General features: G+C 36.2%; 3 protein-coding genes across 5 annotated transcripts; all 3 read left to right on the top strand.

Moving 5' to 3' along the window:
• Window positions 1–675: 675 nt before the first annotated feature.
• On the top strand, window positions 676–5,480 carry LOC149527570 (trafficking protein particle complex II-specific subunit 120 homolog). The gene is made up of 10 exons (XM_089782661.1): window positions 676–1,283; window positions 1,518–1,721; window positions 1,852–2,034; window positions 2,565–2,674; window positions 3,000–3,059; window positions 3,444–3,732; window positions 3,890–4,182; window positions 4,415–4,717; window positions 4,814–5,286; window positions 5,437–5,480. The coding sequence occupies exons 1-10, from the start codon at window positions 873–875 to the stop codon at window positions 5,478–5,480; spliced, it is 2,370 nt and encodes a 789-aa protein (XP_089638787.1). The 5' UTR covers window positions 676–872.
• On the top strand, window positions 4,685–7,511 carry LOC110410833 (trafficking protein particle complex II-specific subunit 120 homolog). The gene is made up of 3 exons (XM_021420724.2): window positions 4,685–5,286; window positions 5,902–6,858; window positions 6,969–7,511. The coding sequence occupies exons 2-3, from the start codon at window positions 6,030–6,032 to the stop codon at window positions 7,187–7,189; spliced, it is 1,050 nt and encodes a 349-aa protein (XP_021276399.2). The 5' UTR covers window positions 4,685–5,286; window positions 5,902–6,029; the 3' UTR covers window positions 7,190–7,511.
• An 11,329-nt stretch (window positions 7,512–18,840) lies between these two features.
• Window positions 18,841–23,129, top strand: LOC110410668 (homeobox protein knotted-1-like 3). 3 transcript variants are annotated; one of them, XM_021420490.2, is made up of 6 exons: window positions 18,841–20,040; window positions 21,298–21,418; window positions 21,722–21,915; window positions 21,994–22,125; window positions 22,402–22,538; window positions 22,616–23,129. In XM_021420490.2, the coding sequence occupies exons 1-6, from the start codon at window positions 19,318–19,320 to the stop codon at window positions 22,650–22,652; spliced, it is 1,344 nt and encodes a 447-aa protein (XP_021276165.1). In that variant the 5' UTR covers window positions 18,841–19,317; the 3' UTR covers window positions 22,653–23,129. The 3 variants fall into 3 exon arrangements, with proteins under 3 accessions (XP_021276165.1, XP_021276163.1, XP_021276166.1); XM_021420488.2 differs by having other exon boundaries at window positions 22,613–23,129; XM_021420491.2 differs by having other exon boundaries at window positions 18,842–20,040; window positions 22,624–23,129.
• The last annotated feature ends 430 nt before the right edge of the window (window positions 23,130–23,559 follow it).

Below are 23,559 nucleotides of genomic sequence, written 5' to 3'. Positions count from 1 at the left end.
GAATCAGAATAATCAAAATAAAATTATGTCAGTGAATTCAATTAATTATTTCGGTTATAATAACTTTAATATTTTTTTCAACAACTATTTCAGGAAAAAGGATAAATTTACTCATGTGCACGTTGTAATCATGATAAATTCAATCTACAAAAATAGTGTAATAAATAAATAGGAGAAAAATATCCCTTTAACTTACATCAAGTAACAAATAGTCAAATAAACCGAACATAATATTTTAACATAGTATATAATACAAATCAACCTAAAGAAAAAATACCAATTTAAAAGAAATAAATTCAACAAACATTCTCAACAAATTACATTTCAATAATATCATGAATTTTAAAATTATTAAAAAATTTTAAAAATATAATATTTATAGTCAATTTGTGGGCAATTAGAAATTTTGGAAATAAAAAATCACTCAAATTGATGGAAATATTTAAAATTTCAAATCCAATCGAAATAACCAATCTGAATTAACTAATTCAATCAATTATTTCAGTTTCATTCGATCAAAATCTTCTCAACCTTATAAATAATTAATTGAAATGGTGTCATTTTGAGTTGCTCACTTCATAAATTTTTTGAAAAATTTTAAAGTAATTTAATTAATAAAATGTAGTAATAAGATAATTTTGATCAAAGTTTAAAGAAGGATTTCATTTATTTATTTTTAAAGAGTTGATAAGATCTTAACGACCAAAACGAGTTAACGCACCCGAGACGACAGTCCCATTTCTCAACCTGCTTCTAACTCTGCCACTTTGGCCTCTGTCACTCGACCGATTCGGATGCTCCTAATCTGATACGCCCGCCTCCACGCTACAATCTCTACTCCTCCCTCTCCCACCGGGTCCGGTCTCACCGAAATGGAACCCGACGTGAGCATCGAGACCTCCTGCATGATCCGGATTGCCGTCCTTCCGATCGGCGATGTCCCTCCTCCTCTCGTGCGGGACTACCACTCCATGCTGCTGCGTCACCACGCGATCCCTCTCTCCACGATCAGGTCCTTCTACACGGAACATCAGAAATCCCCTTTCACTCACCAGCCTTGGGACTCGGGCTCGCTCCGGTTCAAATTTGTGTTGGGCGGGGCCCCGCCCAGCCCGTGGGAAGATTTCCAGTCCAACCGCAAGATCCTAGGCGTGATCGGCATCTGCCACTGCCCTTCCTCGCCAGATCTCGATTTCGTCATCGATCAATTCAATGCCGCCTGCAAAGGTTACACCTCTGCTCTCGTAGAACGCTGCTTCGCCTTTTGTCCTGGCGATTCTCAAGTGAGTTCGCAGAATTAGGGTTTTTTCTGTTTCCTTAATTAAATCAGATGTTAATATGCTGCTATATGATTAAGATTATTATTAGTTATAATTATTGGCAATTAGCTGGAGGAATGCTGTGATTCGTGTTTCTCAAACCCTTTCAATTTGTTCAATATTTGTTTGTTTTAACAACGTAAATAATATCAAGCTTTTGTGAATTGCATGGTCTAATTCCTTAATTTTCTGCTGCAGCTGGAAGATGGTAAGAAGAGGGAGAACTTGGTTTTGTTTCCTCCTTCTGACCGTGCAACCCAGGAGTTTCACTTGCAGACAATGATGCAAGATATCGCTGCTTCATTGTTGATGGAATTTGAGAAGTGGGTTCTTCAAGCAGAATCTGCTGGAACTATTTTGAAGACACCTTTAGATTCTCAAGCTACTCTTAGCTCAGAGGAGGTTTATGTTTAGGTGTCCTAAGCATTTTAATCTGTGTTTTATTGTATGAAAGCATTTATTTATTGTTGGACAGTGTGATTTTTTGAATTTTCTACTTAATCAGTTTGTTTTGATAAAACTGACGATGCAGGTGATCAAGGCAAAAAAGCGAAGAGTTGCCCGTGCACAGAAGACAATAGGGGATTACTGTTTGTTAGCAGGATCACCTGTTGATGCAAATGCTCATTATTCAACTACACTTGAACTAGCAAGGTTGACTACTGATTACTTCTGGTATGCTGGGGCATTGGAGGGCAGCGTTTGTGCCATACTGGTAATTATGGCCTCTGAACCAAACACATCTGCTATTTATGATGTTTGTTTGGATCCTTAAAATTGATTAGGTTACTTACAATATATACATGTGCATGAAAAAACAAATGGATAAGGCCTCTCTATTTTTGAAATTCATTATAAATGTTTACTTTCTCACAAATATAATTAATGAATAGATATATTTACAATGAGTCCTCGGTACAACATCTCTGAAACTATATGTCATATTAGTGTTGTGGCTCACATCCAGTTATGGCCACTGCCAATTTTAGTGACAAGCATTGGCTTTCAGGATTTATCGCATGTTTAGAGACCAAAAATTTCCTCCTCCATCGGCATTTCTTTTTTTTTTGCCCGAAGGGGGGGGGGGGGGTGTTGTTCAGATGTATTTGAATTATACTCTTCTAACTTTTTGCATCCTAATGACAAGTTTGCTGGTGATAATACAGAACAAACACATCGGACAACTGATCTGCACATATGTATTTATTCAACTTGTATGTATTTACTTATTTTTCTTGTCGTCAGGTTGATCGTCTGGGCCAGAAGGATTCAGTTGTAGAGAATGAGGTTAGGTATCGTTACAATAGCGTCATCGTGCATTATAGGAAATCCTTCATACAAGACAATGCTCAAAGGTATATGATGTCTTTTTCTTTTTTCATTTCTCTTGATGTATCTTGTTTCAGTAAATTCAATTGCCAATATTTGTAGAATGCTCTTGGCTTCTGCTCTCTATCTTCCTTCTTCGAAGTTATGTTTATGTTTGTGTTATAGCCTTTTTCATCTAAATCTTCTATGAAGCAAAAATGATGCACCATAGTTTTGTCAGTCTAATCTTGTGAATTACAACCTAAAGGGTCTGATTTATGTGCTTTTTTTCCCCTTAAAAAAAGCAAGAGTAAAATTAATCTTTCCTTCTTTAACCTTCTGAGAACTAACTTTAATATTTTTTAAATGCAGAGTCTCACCTCTTACTTTTGAACTTGAAGCTACCTTGAAATTGGCGAGGTTTCTATGCAGGTATGTTTCAATGCATTATGTCATTATGATCTCATTGAGTTTGCTTGTAAATAACATGTGAATATTTCCTTAGTATTCTTGAGATCAATTTTTGGGAGATGACAAGTTTTATGGGATATATTAGAATTGTCTTGTTATATTGGCCATTTGGATGTATTATTTTCTTTTAATTTTTTTATTTTACTCATTTACTCTTGTTTTATAGTGTTAATCTGATGGCTGATATTTATGACATTTTATGAAAAAGGCATAAGATATAAGGAACTTTTAACTCTGGTCCTGTCCAAAATTGCAAGTTATTGTGCATAGTGTTCTGTGTTAAGCATTCTGTTCAATATACTCTCTTAAAAGAATTTTCATTTTTAATCTTGTTGGTTATTGTAGGAGAGAGCTGGCTAAGGAGGTAGTGGAATTGTTAACTGGCGCTGCTGATGGTGCAAAATCTTTGATTGATGCCAGTGACAGACTCATATTATATGTTGAAATAGCTCGTTTATTTGGTACTCTTGGTTATCAACGAAAAGCTGCCTTCTTCTCAAGGCAGGTAGCTCAGTTGTACCTACAACAAGAAAATAGATTGGCTGCTATTAGTGCCATGCAAGTCTTGGCAATGACCACCAAAGCATATCGTGTTCAGAGTAGAGCGTCCATCTCAAGACATCCTCTTTCCAATGTGAGTATAGAAGTATGGAGGGAACTATGTAGCACATTGTTTATCTGTTTCTTCAAACTTCTTTTATAAAGACATCCCAATCTAATTGAAATTCGTTCTGTCTTAGTAAATTATCCTATTATAATAAGCATTGCTACTTTTCTTTCTTTTATGACAGGAAACTGAATCAGGTCATGCTGATGTTGGGAAAATGCATCACCAGTCAGTAGTTTCATTGTTTGAGTCTCAATGGAGCACCTTGCAGATGGTTGTGCTGAGAGAGATACTACTATCTGCTGTTCGTGCAGGAGATCCTCTTACTGCCTGGAGTGCAGCAGCAAGGCTACTAAGATCTTACTACCCTCTAATTACACCCGCTGGTCAAAATGGCCTTGCTAGTGCACTGTCAAATTCAGCTGAAAGGCTGCCTTCTGGAACTCGATGTGCTGATCCTGCCTTGCCTTTCGTAAGGTTTATCTCGCTGCTTTTAATTCATCTAGATTTTGGAGGGAGAATTTTATCTCATCCCTTTAATGGTTTTTGTTCTTGTGCTGCACTTAATATGGAGACTATGTGGTCTCTTAGTTTTTGCATTGTATCCCCTTGTATCAAGAAGTTCTTTTGCAAAAGTCCCAGTCAGTTGACTTCCACTTTCCTTAATACCTTGGTATTCAGAGATGTTAATGGTTGTTTGTTATTGCAGGTTATATTCTTTTCCTCTCCATCCCTCACAAATGGACATTGTGAAACGCAATCCAGCAAGAGAAGATTGGTGGGCAGGCTCTGCTCCTTCAGGACCTTTTATATATACACCATTCAGCAAGGGAGAACCAAATGATAATAGCAAGCAAGATCTAATTTGGATTGTTGGGGAACCAGTGCAGGTCTTGGTGGAGTTAGCTAACCCTTGTGGATTTGATTTAAAGGTTGATACATCTATCTCTCAGTGCAGTCGGGAATTTGATTCTTTCCCCTTAGCGTGGATCTCCCACCTAATTCATCCCAGGTAATCACGTGTCTGAATCCCGACATCTGTTGGGCCAGTGGTGATTCCAGGATGTACTGTTCATTGTTTTGGTGTAATTACTGAACACCTTTTTAGGGATGTTGATAATTTGCTTCTTGGAGCAGCACAAGGACTTGTGCTCTCTGACCCTTTTCGATGCTGTGGGTCGCCAAGATTGAGAAATGTATCTGTACCGAATATTTCTGTGGTACCTCCGTTGCCATTGCTAGTGTCAAATGTTGTAGGTGGTGATGGTGCCATTGTTCTATATGAAGGTGAAATTCGAGATGTATGGATAAATCTAGCTAATGCTGGCACGGTTCCAGTTGAGCAAGCACACATTTCACTGTCTGGGAGAAACCAAGATTCTGTCATCTCAATTGCGTATGAAACATTAAAATCTGCTCTTCCATTGAAACCTGGGGCAGAAGTGACCTTACCTGTGACCTTGAAAGCCTGGCGACTTGGCCTGGGGGAGAGTGATACTGCACCTGGTAAGAGTGCCTCTGGTAGCACGGGTAGAAATGTGAAGGATGGAAGCAGCCCCTCATTGTTGATCCATTATGCAGGTATCTTTTGTAAAATCTATACAATGCAACCACTCGCTCAATGTCTCACATCACTTTCAAGCATATAACTTTCTAATTTTCCTTATGTTGTTGATAACCCTTTGATGCATTTACTGCAATATTGTGGAATTTCCTTTACCTTTGTTAAAGGATTGCTGTTGTATTATGGGATTGGATTAAATGATCTTCTATGACTTCCCTCATAAGGTAGTAAGACTGTATAACTAGTGCTGGCAGCTATTAAGAATATCAAAGCCCATTTGTTGCAGCTAATTATGCACAATTATAATTTCAAAAAATGAGTACTTTTTGAACTTTTGCTAAATGGTTATTAAAACTGATAAATAAGTTCATGCATTAAGGTGGAGTCATATCCATTAAGATCAACCCTTTCAGAAATGCTAATAAGCAAGTTTTGTACTGAGTTCCTAATACTTTTGTACTTGAGCCAAGCGTCACTGCATTTGGAAGCTCTACATAACCAAGGTCATTTGACTTGATGACTAGTAGCTTGCCCTTATTAGAAGCATTATTGAATTGCATGTAGCTGGGCCACTGAACTTTCTGAACCATTGAGCCTCTTCCTAGTGCTTAAAGTCATCATTCTTTTCTCAGGGCCACTAGGAGATGCTGGAGATCTTGAAACAAACAAATCATCTGTTCCCCCAGGAAGGCGCTTGGGTGTTCCATTACAAATCTGTGTTTTGCAAGGTTTGTCTTTTGTGAAAGCTCGTCTGCTTTCTATGGAGATTCCTGCACATGTTGGTGAGAGTCTTTCCAATCTGGCTAATGTAGATGGTAACCCTTTGGATGAAACTGTTGGATATGGAAATAAGATAGAGAGATTGGTGAAGATTGATCCCTTCAGAGGAAGTTGGGGATTACGTTTTCTCGAACTAGAGTTGTCTAATCCAACTGATGTTGTGTTTGAAATCAGTGTCTCTGTCCAGTTGGAAAAGTCAAGCAATGAGGACAACCTTTCTGTTGATTATGCCGCTGAATATGGCTATCCTAAAACAAGAATAGATAGGGACTACTTTGCAAGGGTATTAATACCCCTTGAGCATTTTAAGTTACCTTTTCTTGATGATTCAATTTTTTCGAAGGATTGGCAATCTGATGGCTATACTGGTGGTAGAAATCCTAGTTTCTCAGAAAGGAATACAAAGGCGGAACTAAATGCTTCCATTAAGAACCTCATTTCCAGAATAAAAGTCAGGTGGCAATCAGGACGTAACAGCTCTGGAGAACTGAATATAAAGGATGCTATACAGGCAGCCCTTCAATCATCAGTCATGGATGTATTATTGCCTGATCCTCTAACTTTTGGGTTCAGGCTTGCTGGAAATGGTTCTGAACATGCTTCAAAACTTGATTTACCAAAAGAATTAAATACAAGTGTTCAGCCCTCTGCATCAAAGAATTCTGTAATAGCACATGATATGACTCCTATGGAAGTCCTGGTTCGAAATAACACGAAGGAAACAATCAATATGAACCTTAGTGTTACATGCAGAGACGTAGCTGGAGAGAATTGTGTTGAGGGCACAAAGGCAACTGTCCTATGGGCTGGTTAGTTTCTTTTGTTTTATGATATCATTGTGTGGCCGTTTCGTGTGTCAGTTTTAATAGTATCATCTGTTAGTCTTTTGACTTTAAATTTATCTGATCATTTTAATCAGGTGTTCTAAGTGGAATCACCATGGAGGTTCCTCCACTTCAAGAAAGCAAACACTGTTTTTCTTTGTACTTTCTTGTTCCTGGTGAGTACACATTGGTTGCTGCTGCTGTAATCGATGATGCTAATGACGTTTTAAGAGCCAGAGCAAAAAGCGAATCATCTGATGAACCTATTTTCTGTCGTGGACCTCCTTTTCATGTGCATGTGGATGGTACTGCATGATCGTTTTACCCCCCACATGGTTATGGTTTATTAAGGTGCTCCTCAAAGTGGACAGGGGTGCTTAGCATCTTTGGGCAGCGTCTTTGGTTACATGTCCTTGACTGTTTTCCGAATCACCATTTTCTTTCCCCTCCACCAACAATGCTCTTCCATTTTGGAAAGCTGATCTGCTTCTATCAAAATCCAGTTACTGCAGAAATTAGGGATTTAGTGCTTGTAAATCGTATAAATTGCGGCCTTATTCTGAGATGGGATTTGGATGTTTGTGATTCATTTTAAACATTTGTGTTGTGAAATATATTTGACATTTCACATTTACTTATACAGTGATCTGATTCCCTCTTTCTTTCTACTTTTTTACTTGGACCTCTTCTAAACTGTAAATGGATGGGATTGAATTCAAGCTTTAGGTTTCCCATCTGGTTTTTATTCAGAACTTACAGTGGCAAGGCCCTTCAATCAGTAAATACTGCAGTTGAGAATTGTAAACTATGAGTGGTTAAAATTTCTCCATCTTCCTTTTGGGACCTTTCCAATTTAGGATTTCGGACCCCTGATTCCCAAGGCCCTACAGATTCAAGCCAGAAAGTGATTAAGGCAGTTGAGAAAATCATGGGCATTCAATCACTATCTATCTTCATGCACAATTCAAAAATATCTGATGCCTGCAACATGAGCATTGGCATGTAGCCATGTGAATCTGTTCTTGTTGCACAAGATGTTACCAGTCATTATGATTATATATATAAATGTGAATGGCATTATTTTCGTTGTTTGAAATAGACCGGTCTTCATCATTCTCCATTTTCCAGCTAGCTTCAACCCGGAATGCTTCACTGTTTTTCTGTTTGGATGTCAGGAATAATTTGTAATGAGAATGGTGAAGAATTTTTCATGATCTTTGTTTTATATTTTCTTCGCTTCCAAATCTTTTGCCTGACAAAAGGTAAATCATGCAGACAGAAAGCTGGGTGTTTTCACCCAATGGGTTAAAAACAGTGGCATCACAGGTTGAAGTTTTGCCTCCCCTTATATTACACAAAATTATTTGGTCTTCCTTTCGGAGTTTCAGGAATTGTTTGCCAAATTGAGGCAGCGGACTGACGGAAGAGTGGGGTTGTTGGTGGGTGGCAATGGGTCTTTGATCTGATGCCCCATTTGGGGGACGAAGGAGACATGACTGTGCTTGAAAATGAAACTGGAAAACTCCAAAAATGTGAAATTCGTGTATGAAGGTGATTGAAAACAGAATCTTTGAGAAATCATGAGCTTTTGTTTATTTTATTTTATTACAGCGTCAGGTTTCTTACCCGTTCCTCTGTTGAACTTGTAGAAAAATCCCACACCCAGCTTCGTTGCTGAGAAATCAGGACAGACGCAAATATTTGATTCAATGAACTTGCCCTTTAAACAGGAAAATGTTACCGAGTTTCCTACATGTTTTGATTCGTATAACTAACAGTTTAACTCTTTGATTTATCAGGATCCTCTCCTTCCCACACCAACCTGACATTTTCCTTTGTTACCACGTGTTTTTAATTGGTTTCTTAGTTGCACTGCATAGTATATGTTTTTGATTTGACGGTGGTTTGGTTCTTCCTGTGTCTTATTCACAATCATTCATGTTTCTTCCTTACCACGTTTTTGTTGTCGACAACATGTTGTCGGCCAGGAAAAATCTGTATATCTCCCAAGGATCATGTGAAGTTTCAGCCTGTTTTTCTCCATTGGCAATGAATACTTTTTACATTTTTCTAGTTCCTCGATAAGGGCAAGTTGTCCTTCAGAATTCATCCTGGTTTAATTCCTATTGATCCCAATGCCAAATGCCCTCTTTCCCCATTATGTCCCAACATTCTTTCACCTTTCAAATCTCTCTTAAATTTATTCTTGACTTAATCTATTTTCACGAAATAATTATTTCATTTGCAAGCGGAGATGTACTATAAGACCTCTTGTTATTGGAGAAGGGGAGCCTAGCTTGAAATCCACCTTATTAAATTACTAATTGTCCCTTGAAAATATCTTGATTAAAAGTGATCCCAACACCAAATACTTGTTTTTCCCATTATTTCTCAACATTTTTTCATCCCTCAAATTTTTGAATAATTTATTCCCACAAAATAGTTATTTCATTATGCGAACTGCACTGCAAAGAACTATACTCTTGTTATTGGAAAAGGGTAGTCTAGCTTGAAACCGTGACACATATTTGATGAAATATTGACTAATTTGGCTAAATATGAGCAAGAATGTGAAGAGCGTCCCGTCCCCCACATGTTCAAGCTTGATATTCAATCCCTTTCCATGGGCTATTTCCATGTGGCCGAATGTGTGTGCGTTCCATCAGCATCAATGAATAGAGAAAACCTGCTTTCAGCAAACAGTAATTCTCGACATGAAACTGTGAGTTTCCTCAAGCAAGGAAAATGTTGTGACATCACATACGAGTGAAAGTGAAGAAAAAGAGAGAGAGAGAGAGGAAAACATATCATCATCGAAGCCATGCTCGTGTATAACTTAATGTCCTTTGATTCCCCTTTTTCTTTCCCTCATCTATCATGTCACCTACGTTTGCCCTGTGGGGTAGTTGCTGCCCCTTTACCATGTTCTGATAGCTGATTCCCGTCCCTCAAACCCTCTTCCATTCTCACAGTTTATCATGCTTTGCCCCCCTCCCTCTGCCCGCCACCAATATTCTTCTTGACTTGGTCCTTTTGTTTGTCTCCAATTGCTTAGGCCTGTCTTAAGACAAAATTTACTGAAGTTCTTTCGTTAGGTACAAACAGGAGTAACTTGAAAGTCTGTCAAAGATTAAGAAGTTGGAAAAGGAAATCCTGGGCCAGTTACAGGGTGAAGTTGACCTCGTAGAAAACCAAAGAAAGTTACATAATTCATAACAAAAGAATTGATAGATTGTTGCAAGAAAGGTTAGTATGGGAACCCCAACCATAGGCTGACAAGTTGAATATGAACATTAGAAAGTCAGAGAGAGGTAAGGAATGTAACTTTTCATTTTCTTTAACATCTTTTAGTAAGGACCAGCAATCCCAAAACAATAAAAAGAAAATTTCAGTAAGATGAAGAGATTTTGGGTTTTCCATTGATTTGGAGATAGGTCAAGAGACTGAAGATTTTTGCAAGTGGCTTTGTGGTCCATGCAGAGAGTGCCTTAAAAGTGCTCTTGTGGTCCATGGAAAGAAAGAAAAGCCTGATTTTGAGGGTGAGAGAAGCAGGGGGGCAGAGGAACATGAGGTGAGAAAGGGAAGGAGAGCCAACCATGGGCACGAAACTCATCCAAATCTAGGCACATCCTCATCCCCCCCTCAGATACTGTCAATTGAATCTTATCAAAAACAACAATCTGTACACACAAACATTTGATTCAAAAACCCCATATCATATCATCTAGTAGTAGTAATGAAAATGAAAAGCATCTTCTTCAATCAAAACAAAAACAGCTACTGACCCCATAATGATTCAACACTAAGCATTTCCTTGGAAGAACCCAAACTTTTCTTTTTAGCCCCAAATTCCCCTCTATAATTGTCCCAAATTAGATACCCAAATTTTTGTTTCTTCCCCCCTCGCTCCTTTGCACGATTGTTTTAGTGACAAGTGCACCTTGAAAAGAATAAACATCAAATGAGTGCAAAATAAGTCTTCCCAACACGAAAACACAAACGATTTCATCATTATGGATAAGGCGAATCACATCGAGTTTGGTGGGGGCAAAAGCAAAACAAAAACCCAAAAAAAAAGAAAAAGAAAAGAAACCCTTTGTCACGCGTAACGGAATTTGACAGTTCTATGTCTTTCTTTTTCTCTTTGATGCATTAGAAAGAGAGAGAAAGAATTTGGGATCAGTAAAAGAATTGTTTGGCAATAGCAACGGTTGGTGATTTGAACTGTTTGTCTATTCTTTCACCACTTTGTGTGTGAAAAAGTTTGGGGGAAAAAGCCAACCTTTGCTTGGTTCTATTTGGTCCCATTCCTTGAAAATAAGGTTTTTAGTCAAGGTTGAGGTTATCCCAAAATATCACATTCAAAAATCCCAAACCAACCTGTCACATGTGTTAGGTCCAAATACTTTGTATTACATAATGTCAAATGATTTTTTTTCCTCTCATAAAATCTCGCCATCACTCAAGGATCGTCAATACAAGATTTTTCTAATAAGAAGAGGAATAATGCTACAATAAGTAAAGTAAGATAATATGTTATTGGAGCCGTTCTTAAAGTGTTAAGTGCTATTTTCCATCGTTTCAAAAATTTCAGAAAAATGGTTTTTAGGGAAACAGTTTGGAAAAATAGAGGAGTTGGGTTTGATATTTTTTATGTTAAAAAGAAAAGTTTACTTTGAATGATTGTATGCTTGGGAGGCATAGAGATTCCAGGAGCAAGAGAGGAGAGGGGGAGGGGGGGTGGTAGGGGGTACTTTCATTTTCACAGAGTGGTCAAAACCCTCCAATAATGTACCCACATACACAGAGATCAAATTGGAATCCCACATATGTTCCCCCTATCGTCAATGATATACCTTTTGGCAATTTCCTACCTTAGACCTTTCTAGCAACACCTTCCAAAAAGCAATGCTGCCCCCACACTCTCTTTGTAAATAAAATTTTAAAAAAAAAAACATTACTATTTAAGTTCACCTTTGCATTACATTTTCCTTACCCAAAATCCCAAATTCCATTAAAGGGTTTCGGGTTTTCTTTTTCTTCTTTATCAACTCCACTTTTATATATATTTTTTTATAATTTTAACTTATTATTTCCTTTCAATTAACGCTGTAAATATCTTTTTTTTCTCGATTAACATTATATAAATAAATTTTATTCTTACAATGGGTTATAAATGAAGTTGTTTTGGTTTTTTTTTTCCTTTTCTCAAGGAAGCTAATAGTTATGGGATAACTCTCGTACCCAAAGATAAATCCAGGAGAAAACAATTAATGCTATAAATATTTTTCGCTTGTTTAAGGATAAGCAAAGCCTATCCCTGTCCTACTGTCTTTGAACTCATTGAATTTGCTTGCTGAATGTTTAATATCAGTTTTTTATTGATTAAAAAAGGTAAAGCCGTAGAAAGTTACTGAAAGTGACACAGTGCAGCAAATAATACCAGCAGCAGTACTTTTTCTTTGAATCAAATATCTGCAGCCCCAAAATTGCATCCCCTTCCTCTTTCCATCAATTTCCCCAAAAAGTTTTCCTTATAATTAAACTGAAACTTCTGCAAAAACTTAAACCTTTCAGCCTTTCTTGATTTATTCAATCTTTTGCACCAAAGACCATCCCTTTCCCTTTCGCCATTATCTTTTTCCTTTTTTAAAAAAAAATTAAACATTTATTTCATGTTAAAATATTGAAAAATATATAAAAATTAAATTTGTTTTTTAATCTTCATTTTGTTCAAAGTCGAAGAAAGATAAATATTTAAGAATAAACCTAAATATTGATTAATTTAATTAAAATTTTGAGTTATTCTGTTTTGTTATAAATATAGATGCTACCATAAAGGAGAACAACTTTCACCCTTGAAAGCTTGCACCAAGGGTGATGCTATCACTTGATCCTAAAACAAGACATTTTAATATTCAAAGGATTTGGCTACGAAAGCACAGACAAGCCTTACATAAGACTTTTTCCCACTCCCATTATACTATTAATCTTTGGTTTCAATATTAATTAAAAAAATATAAAATGTTGGACCCACGCAATTTTAATACTATAATTAAAAATAATTTTAATCAAAACCTGCCAAGTGCCACCTACATAATCTTAGATATTATTCAATTTGTTCTACTAATCATCACCTCATCAACCTACTAATTAGTGTTTTAGTATAATAAAAAACTGTCTCGGTAAAAATCATATTTGGTGTTGTTTTTGTAATTTTACTTCATATTTTTAATAAAATTTTTATATTATCATCATTTTTATTGTTAAATTATTTATTTTTTATGTTATAATATAAGATTTACGATTTAAAGTTTGGAATTTTGTATTTTAAAATTAAGATTTAAACAAGAGCACTAAATCGACTTATGACGTAAGGGAAGGTTAAGGATTTTTGTTCTGTAAAACGTGTGGGTCCGTCTAATTGTTTTTGAAAGGTACAGATGGCGACATCCAATTGGTGGACAAGGACAGCCCCCGCGAATTGCACGTTGGGTTGCAAAGGGGCTTGCAGATGCTCCACGAAACCTAGGCAGCGTCGCACTGGATTCTGTCGCGTTCTGTGAGTTTGGAGTTCGACACGTGTTCGTTTTAGTAACCATTCGCTCAACTGTTCGGATATTTTGATGGAGTTTTAAGCAAGTTTTGGCCCCTCCAAACTCTCCTTTAAATCGCGTGGAGTACACTCTCTTCAATCATAAAATAACAAAAAATTATTCTTTCTTAGGTTCTCAGCATATTTTTAATAAGACATTAAAATTGTCGATTTCGTTTTAAATTTTTGTTGCATTTAAATTTTCCATTGATCCTGTATTAAATTTTAACAACCATCATTAAATAGAGATTAAAATGCTTTCTCTCTTTGTTTTTGTTTTTGATTTTGTTAATATATTTTAAAATCTAAAATTTATTTTATTAATCATAAATATTACATGAAAATATGAGAAGGCATAATTAAAATTAATGACATGAATTATATTATAAAAATAATGATTTCAATATTGAATGTGATTCTCAATGTATTAAAATTCTTATTTTACACTATAATGATAAAATAAATGAATAATTCACTTAATTAAGATTCAAATTTTATAAATTTTAATTTGATTAATTAAGCATAAAAATTGTGATGGAACATAATGAAAATACTGTGATTAAAAAATTTAGATAATTTTAAACGTGATACAATATGATATGAATTTAAATATACTTTTCTCGTATATTTTATAGTAATCATTGGTTAATAAAACTTTTAATTAAGAAAAAAAAGGAAATTAGTTGTTGGTCACGTCGGGTGAGCGTGAAGCAAACAACACGTGAGGGGGAGTCTTAACTTTCAACATGAACAGTATCGGAGCCTGGAGGAAACCAAGATTTGGGTCGTTGGAAAGCAAACAAAACAAACTCAAAAGGTTTGGAAGCCGACGTGGAAAATAAGAAGCATGCGTGGACAGAAAACAGAGACAATTTGACAGATGAAAAGAGACGTTTAACTTCCAATCCCAATGTATCGGACAGTGTCCAGATCACCCCCCACGGCACTGTGCCCGCTTGCCAGGATGATCCGCAGCCACGCACCCCGCCCTTTCTAAATAATTAACCAACGCATGTCCGCCCTCTAATTTTTCATCATCATCATCCACCTGTTTACTTTATTCCTCTCTTTGCCCCTCGATTTTCACCTTAATAATTAAAGGCGAACAATTTGATATTAAGCTTTAAAAATAAAAAATTTTTATATCAAAATATGTATTTAAAAAATACATTCTAAATAACAGGTTATCCATCGATTCAAGTCTAAATTTTAAACACAAAAAAGTAATCAAAATTTGAAATGATGAATAAATAATTTTTCTTAACCAATTATTATAAAATAAAAAAACAAAATCAAATTAACTGAATTTAATCAACTATAAGAATCTAACTTCGTGGAATCTGTTTCGAGAATCAACAAAGTCCCTATAAGATGCCTCGTTGCTTGAATCATTGGAGCATATCTAAGTGTCATGTTTTAAACTAAAAATTAATAAGAGTATTGTCTTGTGTCTTTTTAATAAAAAAAAATTAAAAATTTATGTCTCATAAAGTGAAGTTGCCCTCTACATAAACAATTATCTAGAGACATCTTTGGAATGTATGTAATTTTTTTTTTTTGGGTCTTTCAAGGAATATTGAATTTCTATGTGTTTAGATGTCTAAGTCGTTAATTTGCAAAAAAAAAAAAAAAAACTTCTGTTAATCTATAATTAATTAACTATATATGAGAATATTTAATCTTGAAAATGATTGTTAACTAGCACAACTCTAGAGAACTCGTCCCGTTTTTATAAAAATTAATTTTCACATAACAATTGTAACAGAGAAAAATATTTTTTTAAGGAATTAATTCGTATTTGAACATGTTTTTGGCTCCACCTACCCACCCAGCATTTTAAATGCTAAAAATTTTCACCTATAATGTCCGCCGAAAAAAAAAATCATCATAAAAAAGAAAAGAAAAATAAATGTGAACACATGTTGGGATAATGTTAATGGCTTTATACCGTTTATATTTACATTATTTTTCAGCCCATCATTTCCTCCATTTAATTTATTTTAAATAAAAAATAAAAAATTAAATAAATAAAGCAAGTAAAACTGACAAATACAAGTACAAGTAGCAATTGTTGTATCAACTATGAAATTGTTCAATCGTGCGTTGTGTAAATGTCAATAACTATCATAACTATTTCCATAATGTTCATATGATAAACATGCCTTGAATTTAATTTATTTTATTTTTTTGTGCAAATAGACAAATATTAAAAATATATAAAAATCATCTAGATGTTTATAGATAAATTATCAATTTATTATATAAATTCACGAGTGTGTTTTGATGCTTTCAATATGTTAGTAAAATTTTTAATTTTCTCACTACTTCAATTAGTTGTGAAAACAAATAATAATTAAATGGGTCGAAGGAATTTAAATTAATTAATAGTGTGATATTCAAATAGCATGTCAGTTAATGTATACTTAGGGAGAAATTTCCGCTTCAAATAGAAAAATCATATACACTTCATCTGTTTATAATATTTTTTTTATTTTTATAAAAATTAAGATAAAAATGTTAATTTAAATATATTTTATATTAAAAATTAAATTATTTAATAATTTTAATATAAAAAATAAATTCATAATATAAAAAAACAGTATCAGGTAAAATTATTGTAATAAATTTATAAATATATGTAAAATGTAGGTATTTAAAAGAGGACGTACATGTATGAAAGTTGGTACTAAAGGACCACAAAGCAACGTAAATTGGGGGAGCAAGGCTGAGAGAGGCAGACAATCAGACATTTCCTAAGAAATTACGTAAGCCGCTCCCTTCCTTTTCACCTTTCTATGCCTCTGCCGTCTGCCTGACGACAGGTCATCACCACCTACAAAAATGAAACAGCAAAAATAAATGAAAAATTTTCTTCTATTATTATTATTTTAAGACAGAGAAAACAAGTTGGTAGGGGACCATCCTTTCCTTAAAGCTGGACAGTTTGCCATAAAAACCAAACAGTACCTTCCCCTTCGCGGGCCCCACTTACCCTTTGTGGGCCCCCGCTCCTCTTCTCTTTTATTTTATTTTTTTATATGAGGGCATTGGGGCCCCGCATCTTCGTTGAGGGGACCAGAAACAGTTTGCATTGATTAAGCCGGCGGCTGTCAGAGAGGTCAAAATTCTTGGTGGTCCCCGCTTACCGATATCCCTCATCAATCCACGTGTACGGCTATGATACGATTTCTATCTGGCGCGTGCTTCGATCTGGGGACCACCGGGTGGTCCAAGGACCCCTCCTCTCGACGCGTGTCCCCCCAGTCGTTGTCCCGCAAGTGGCGGAGAGAGAAGCGACGTAATTTATGGTCCCCGCCCCCCGGTGCTTCCCCCTCCTCTGTTCTTTCGTTTTCGCGCGATGTCTGTCTTTCGCCACCTCCTCCTCCTCCTTCTCCTCCACTGCCTCATCATCTTCGGAGAAATCGGTGGTCGCTCATCGCCTACCGCCCCTAACTGTCATTTAAAACCGTACGGAACTGAAAAACTTCCACTACAAGACGTTCGGCCCCGGTCGCCTTGTCGTTAGTGGTCGGATTTTTTACTTTTTAACCAACTGCTAATCTCGTCAGTCGACAGTGCTCGTGACGTGGAATGCACGCTCCCAGTTTTAAGGGATACAGCTGCTTACTATACAAAATTACTTACCACGGACCAACTGCGCCTACACTTTTCTAGATACGATGATGTAGTTTGTTGCTGTAAGCACTTTTTACATGCATGGTAGGCTCCGCTAATGTTCTTCTTTTACCAGTACTAAAAAATGACAGTCCAATCTAACCAACTTTAGATTTCTGAAAATCCTACTACCAGTACTTTCGCTAAAGTTTTTCTATTTTTTCCCCTGGCTTTTGGGTTATTCGAGATTTAATCATGCACCATTCCCTGTAAATTGCGTTTAGATTTTTTCTTTAAAAAATTAATTAATTGTAATTATTATCGAAAACTCGATATAAACAAAAGATGTGTACAATTATTTAGTTGAATAATAAAATGTTTACCATTACCATTATTTTCTTGTTAAGTCTCGATCATGAAATATAGATTCATATAGTATTTATATATGATTATGCGTAATGTCTATATTTTCGTATTTCAGTTCTATTCATAACTTATTAACAGTTAATGTTGATTTCCATTTAATAACCAACAAAGTATTTATTGGCAAGCAGATTTGAAAATTGTTCATCAATGGTGAACAGTTCTTTGGAACACACTGTTTTCCAATTGTTTCCAACCCTATTTTGCTATTGCGGCTCTGCAAACTTTTCTAGCTTTCTCTTCATTAGCAGTAAAAATTAAATTATTATAAATTTAAATATTTAATTCATTAATTAACACATAAGATAATTTTCATCATCAATTTATTAAAAATATTGAATTGATCAATATAATTTAATTTTTATTATTTTTAATAAAAATTCTAATGAATTTAATCTTCCATAATTTAAAATTGAATCCATGGCCAGAATCGATTCACATTTATTGCATTTTTTGAAGAAACTGTAGGAGGAAAAAAAACAGTAATCCAGGAACATAAAATACGATTGTTGCAACAGTTTAGGAAAGACCGGAGCAGCTTCGGCCGTACGGCAACCCGGGCCTCTGTCACTGATCTACATATCAGCTTCGGTTTGGTCTGAATGCAAACCCGCACTTTACGTTCCAATTTAACCAAAAAAAAACGAAGTTAAAATAAAACCCTGATCCCCACTCCCAGGATTGCCACGTTGACAGTTCAGAAACCGTCTGATCAAAATCGATCAACGCCTTCCATCGGCCAAGCCTCTGACCCAGGAAGGTCCACGCAGGTTTTCGTTAGAAGCTCTTGGGTACTTCCTCCCACCCTACTAGTCTTTTCGGATTAGAAAAAAAAGAAATAAATAAATAAATATTAGTAGTAATAAAAAATGATTATCATCGCAATTGGGAACGGTTTTCAATCATGTAAACATTTGATTCTTTGCACAAAAAGTCAAAATAATTTTCTAAATTGTTTGAAAATAAAAGATAATTATGACTACTAAAACATTCCGTATCTAAATATTTAATTTTTAATAAAAATTAATATAAAAGTTTTAATTATTTAAAATAAAATATTTCGGGAAGAATAATAAAATTATTTTTGGGATGTAAAAGGATAAATATGTTTTCGTATATAAAATTATTATTATTTTTTAAATTTTTATCGACATCATGGCATGATGTCTTGTAAGAAAAACTAGTTTTTGTCGTACAACATAATCACATAGGGAAACTGTAGCAAAATGATAATGAGATAATAACAATTAGAAATAATAATAAATAAAATAAAAAAGAAAAATGAAATGGTCCCCCACCCTTCCCAACCCCGCACCCTGCCATAAACCTCCAGCATTTTCATAACAAGCAGATTTCTTCACCTGAAAACCGCCTTTTCAAAACCGCTTCCCTCTCTTCCTCCCCTCTCTTCTGTCTTTGGTTCTGTCTTTCTCCTTCTTCTTCTTCTTCTCTCTCTTTCCCTTTCTCTATTCGCACGTTTGCTACAGTACTCGTAATCATATATCTCTGTCTCTCTCTTTCTCTTACACCATATATCCTTAAAGCCCTTAGCTTTGTTTGCTCTCTTGCACTGTTGTTTTCTCTCTGAAACACGAAGAATACAATCCCAGTTGTGTCTATAACTTGATACTGTAAAAGAAGAAAGAAAAGAATCAGTCTTTTCCATTGTTTCTTTCGCTTTCTCTTTCTCTCTCTATCAAGCCATGAATTCATAATTGTCATCATCGTCTTCATCATCATCATCATCATCATCATAATATCTCTCTTTCGAATACGTTTTACAGAAAAAGAAAAGTGAGAAGGGGGGGCACATGGCGTTTCACCACAACCACCTTTCTCAAGACCTCCCTCTACATCACTTTACCGACCAACAACAACAGCAACAAACGAACCAACAGCAACAAACCCAACAACTACCGGAAACCACCGCACCCAATTGGTTAAACAGCGCTCTCCTCCGTTCACAGCAGCCTCAACCACCGCAACCGCACACTCACTTCTCCGACCCTAACTTCCTTAACCTTCATACTACCACGACTGCTTCTGACTCCACCGCGGCTTCTCAGGGTCCCAACCAGTGGCTTTCCCGTTCGTCTTCCTCGATTCTTCACCGCAACCACAGTGACGTCATCGACGACGTGGCAGCCGCAGCGGCAGCAGCAGCAGGAGGAGGCGGGGACTCCATGATCGCCGTGGAATCGGGAGATTTGAAGAACAGTAACAGCGAGACTATGAATAATAACAACAAGAGCGAAGGTGTTGTAGTAGAAAGTGGGGGAGGTGGAAGTGGTGCTGGAGATGGAGTTGTGAATTGGCAGAATGCGAGACACAAGGCGGAGATACTAGCTCACCCTTTGTACGAGCAACTGTTATCTGCACACGTGGCGTGTCTAAGGATCGCTACGCCAGTCGACCAGCTTCCGAGGATCGATGCTCAGCTAGCTCAGTCACAGCATGTGGTGGCGAAGTACTCGGCTCTCGGTGGAGGGGCCCAGGGCCTGGTTGGTGATGACAAAGAGCTTGATCAGTTCATGGTATGCTACTACTCCCACTGTTAGTCTGTTACAACTTATTTCCTCTACTGATTCTCTTCTTTCTTTGAAATCATTCATCTGATTAGCCTTGAGTGGCAATTTGGTAACTCCATACCCGGAGAAATGAGAAGAATTCACTGCTTCTCTGTGTGCTCCGTGATTGTTTCTATTTAAAGCTATCTGAAATCCTAAACCAAAGCCTTTAAAACTTTCTGTCCTTGGGGTTCTTCAAACTTCTGGATTAGACTGGGAAGGAAACTGGTTTTAATTGCTAGCAGTTTTGTTGAGGTTAATGCTGATTAATCTTTTTAAACATTGGTGATTAATTCAGGGGAGTGGGGTGCACCGACAATTGTTTTTCAGATAAAGAGAAAGAAGGAAAAAAGTTTGGTAGTACATTTGTTTTTTGTTAGATATGATGAGTTGATTGGTAGCAAAGAAAACGTTGAAACCTTATGTTTACAATTCAATCAGAGCCAAATCTGGAAAGGGTTCCTTGGCAGTCTCAGAGGTGATTTGCTCATGTTTCAGAGGAAAAGAAAATTTATGATGAAGAAACCGAGTGCTGATGCTGTGACAGCTTTGATTAGAAACGGTTGGGCAGACTGAATGGTTAGAATTAGTTTGGCAGCCATAAGATTTAGCACGAGAAAAATAGCATTAATGTCTAAACCTGATAAGCTAAGAGAGGGGTGAGCTGGTATTTGTGAACCAAAATAAGTGAATAGGTCGTTTCTTCCTTTTCCTTTTGGTGAATTGGATTGGACATTTTTCATGTCAAGTAATGGGAAGTTCCAATCTCAACAATGTCAAGAACTTATGCTATTTCTCCACGCATCCTTCTCTATCTTCACTTTCCTAGTATCACAAGGATAAGGAGTTCCCACCTTTACCATTCTTTTTTGAAGAAAAATACTTCAGAGATTAATGAGGTAGCATATTGCATTCAAAAATTCAAGTGTTATGTCATTCTCACGTGTTTGATAGTGATGGAATCTTCCTCACTCTATTCTGAACAGATGCAAGAGCACGGATACAAATAGCTTTGCAAAGAGTCATCAGCATTTGGTGACACAATGCTTGGTTTCATAAATGATTAATGCCTTTGAATTTCTCATGATTAGCAAAGAGAATATCTATTGTACACTTGTTTTCAACATTGGCCTCTCTTTCTGATAACTTATAGATTTCAATGCATCTTTGTATGTTGAAGTTTCAGAAGCAAATTTTAATCTTTTCTGTTCCTTGGTAATGCAGACGCATTATGTTCTGTTGCTATGTTCATTTAAAGAACAATTGCAACAGCATGTTCGGGTCCATGCAATGGAAGCAGTAATGGCTTGTTGGGAAATTGAGCAATCCTTACAGAGCTTAACAGGTAATGTTCTTGAAAATATCTCATTTTATTTTCTTAGTGACATTTCCTTCCTGATATAAAATTATTGCTTCCGATATTGGTTCAGTACTCCAATGATTTGCAGTGTTCTATGTGGTTTCTAATCTGTGACAAACCGCATTAGATGATGCTGATTTTTGTTTGAAAATATTTTGCCTTTCCATATTGATTTAAGTACATTGATATGATTTCTAAGATCCTCTTCTCTCATATTTAGAGAAAAAATAGCCCAAGTTAATCTTGAATGCTGATTCTGTCATAATCTCTGCTGTGGCACATAAATAGGAGTTTCTCCAGGCGAAGGTACAGGTGCAACAATGTCTGATGATGATGAAGACCAAGTGGACAGTGATGCCAACTTGTTTGATGGAAGTTTGGAAGGTCCAGATTCCATGGGATTTGGGCCTTTGATCCCAACAGAGAGTGAAAGGTCTTTGATGGAGCGTGTGAGGCAAGAACTGAAGCATGAACTCAAACAGGTAATTGTTGAAATTATTGTTTTGTAGAGATTTTTATGGTTTGAGAATCAAGGTTACCGACTTGAGCACTCTTTACAGGGTTACAAGGAGAAGATTGTGGACATAAGGGAGGAAATTTTGCGCAAGAGAAGGGCAGGTAAACTTCCTGGTGACACAACATCAGTTTTAAAAGCTTGGTGGCAGTCACATTCCAAGTGGCCATACCCTACTGTAAGTTTCTAGTTCACCACTACCATGAACTGCATTCAACAAACAAAAGGCACTCTGTTCATAACATTTTAAGCACCTAATCTTTTAATAGACTTGGGTCTGATAGCTTCTGGGTTATGTTGACAGAAATTTTGTTTTCATATCAGAAAATTTTCTACTTAAGTTTGTACCTGAAGTTTTGAAGATGCATTGGTTTCTTGAGCTATTTGCACATCAAATGCGTCCAGCTAGATATTTGCTCCAACTTTTAAATAACTGATCTTAACAAATTTTCAGGAGGAAGATAAGGCGAGATTGGTTCAGGAAACAGGTTTACAATTAAAACAGATTAACAATTGGTTCATCAATCAGAGGAAGAGGAACTGGCATAGCAACCCATCAACTTCTACCGTCTTGAAGAGCAAACGCAAAAGGTATGGTGAATAATGCATGCCATCTAGGTAATTTATCCTTTTTGAGATCTTTGCACCAACCTTAATTTGAAAAGAAGTAATGCAGGTGAAAACAGCGGTGATCAATTCATGTAAAATGGAGGAAGACAGTCCAGAAACAATCACACAGATGATGTCTCTTCACATATCCACTTCAATGATAAAAATCCAACATACTACATAGAAAAATTTCAACATTATAGGCTTTTCATGGAACTGCTGCGGGGGTTTCAAGTGAAAGGAATAGATTTTGCTTCAACATGAGAAAAGGGCTAACACAGAGGATGAGGTTAGAATTGATGGAAACCTGGGTTGTGCCGTTTTGCAGGTATGCGTAGAGGCATGCAGTTTGGTGCTGTGCACGCCATGAAATATTGTTAGAGAAAGTTTAGGAATTATATTACTGTAACTTTATTGGATAATTCCATTTGCATTGGCGAATTATGATTTTGGTTCTTCGTTCTTTTTGTCTCTTTTCCATATCTGTGAATAAGCTTAGTGAGGGGTTTTGTGAGAGTGTACAGTGTAATAATAATCTTTGCATAATTCCTTGCAGTCATACTATTCATTATAGCTTTTTCTTTGGCATTGTAATGTAGAGTTAAAAATTTGCAGCCAAGATAATATATATGCTTCCACAGGTTTAATTGCCTTAGCTCTTGCCAGCAATTGCATTTTCTAGAAACCTTCCTAATAAAAGTCTTCTGTTGTCACTTCATGTCTGTTCAGTATTTTACCTTATGCGTTCAATCTTATACTATCAATCGAAAACTTCTAACTTTTAACTAAACCTGTTAAATTTCTAAACCTAAACTTCAAGGCATGAGTGACGTTACATGACGTAAAAACTATGAAAAGGGTATCAAGTGAGATATCAAATAGTGATGGAGGATTTTTCTTGAAGGTCTTTCTCTGTTGTAGTCTTCTTTACTTTTTAGATATAGAAATGGATTTGGATTTGCCTTAATGATAGACTCATACAGAGTGTGAATTCGGGTCTACG

The sequence above is a fragment of the Theobroma umbraticum genome, unplaced genomic scaffold (assembly GCF_002168275.2).
Source record: "Theobroma umbraticum cultivar Fairchild unplaced genomic scaffold, ASM216827v3 scaffold_56.0, whole genome shotgun sequence".
Lineage (NCBI taxonomy): Eukaryota > Viridiplantae > Streptophyta > Magnoliopsida > Malvales > Malvaceae > Theobroma > Theobroma umbraticum.
This window is presented reverse-complemented; position numbering and strand designations above follow the sequence as displayed.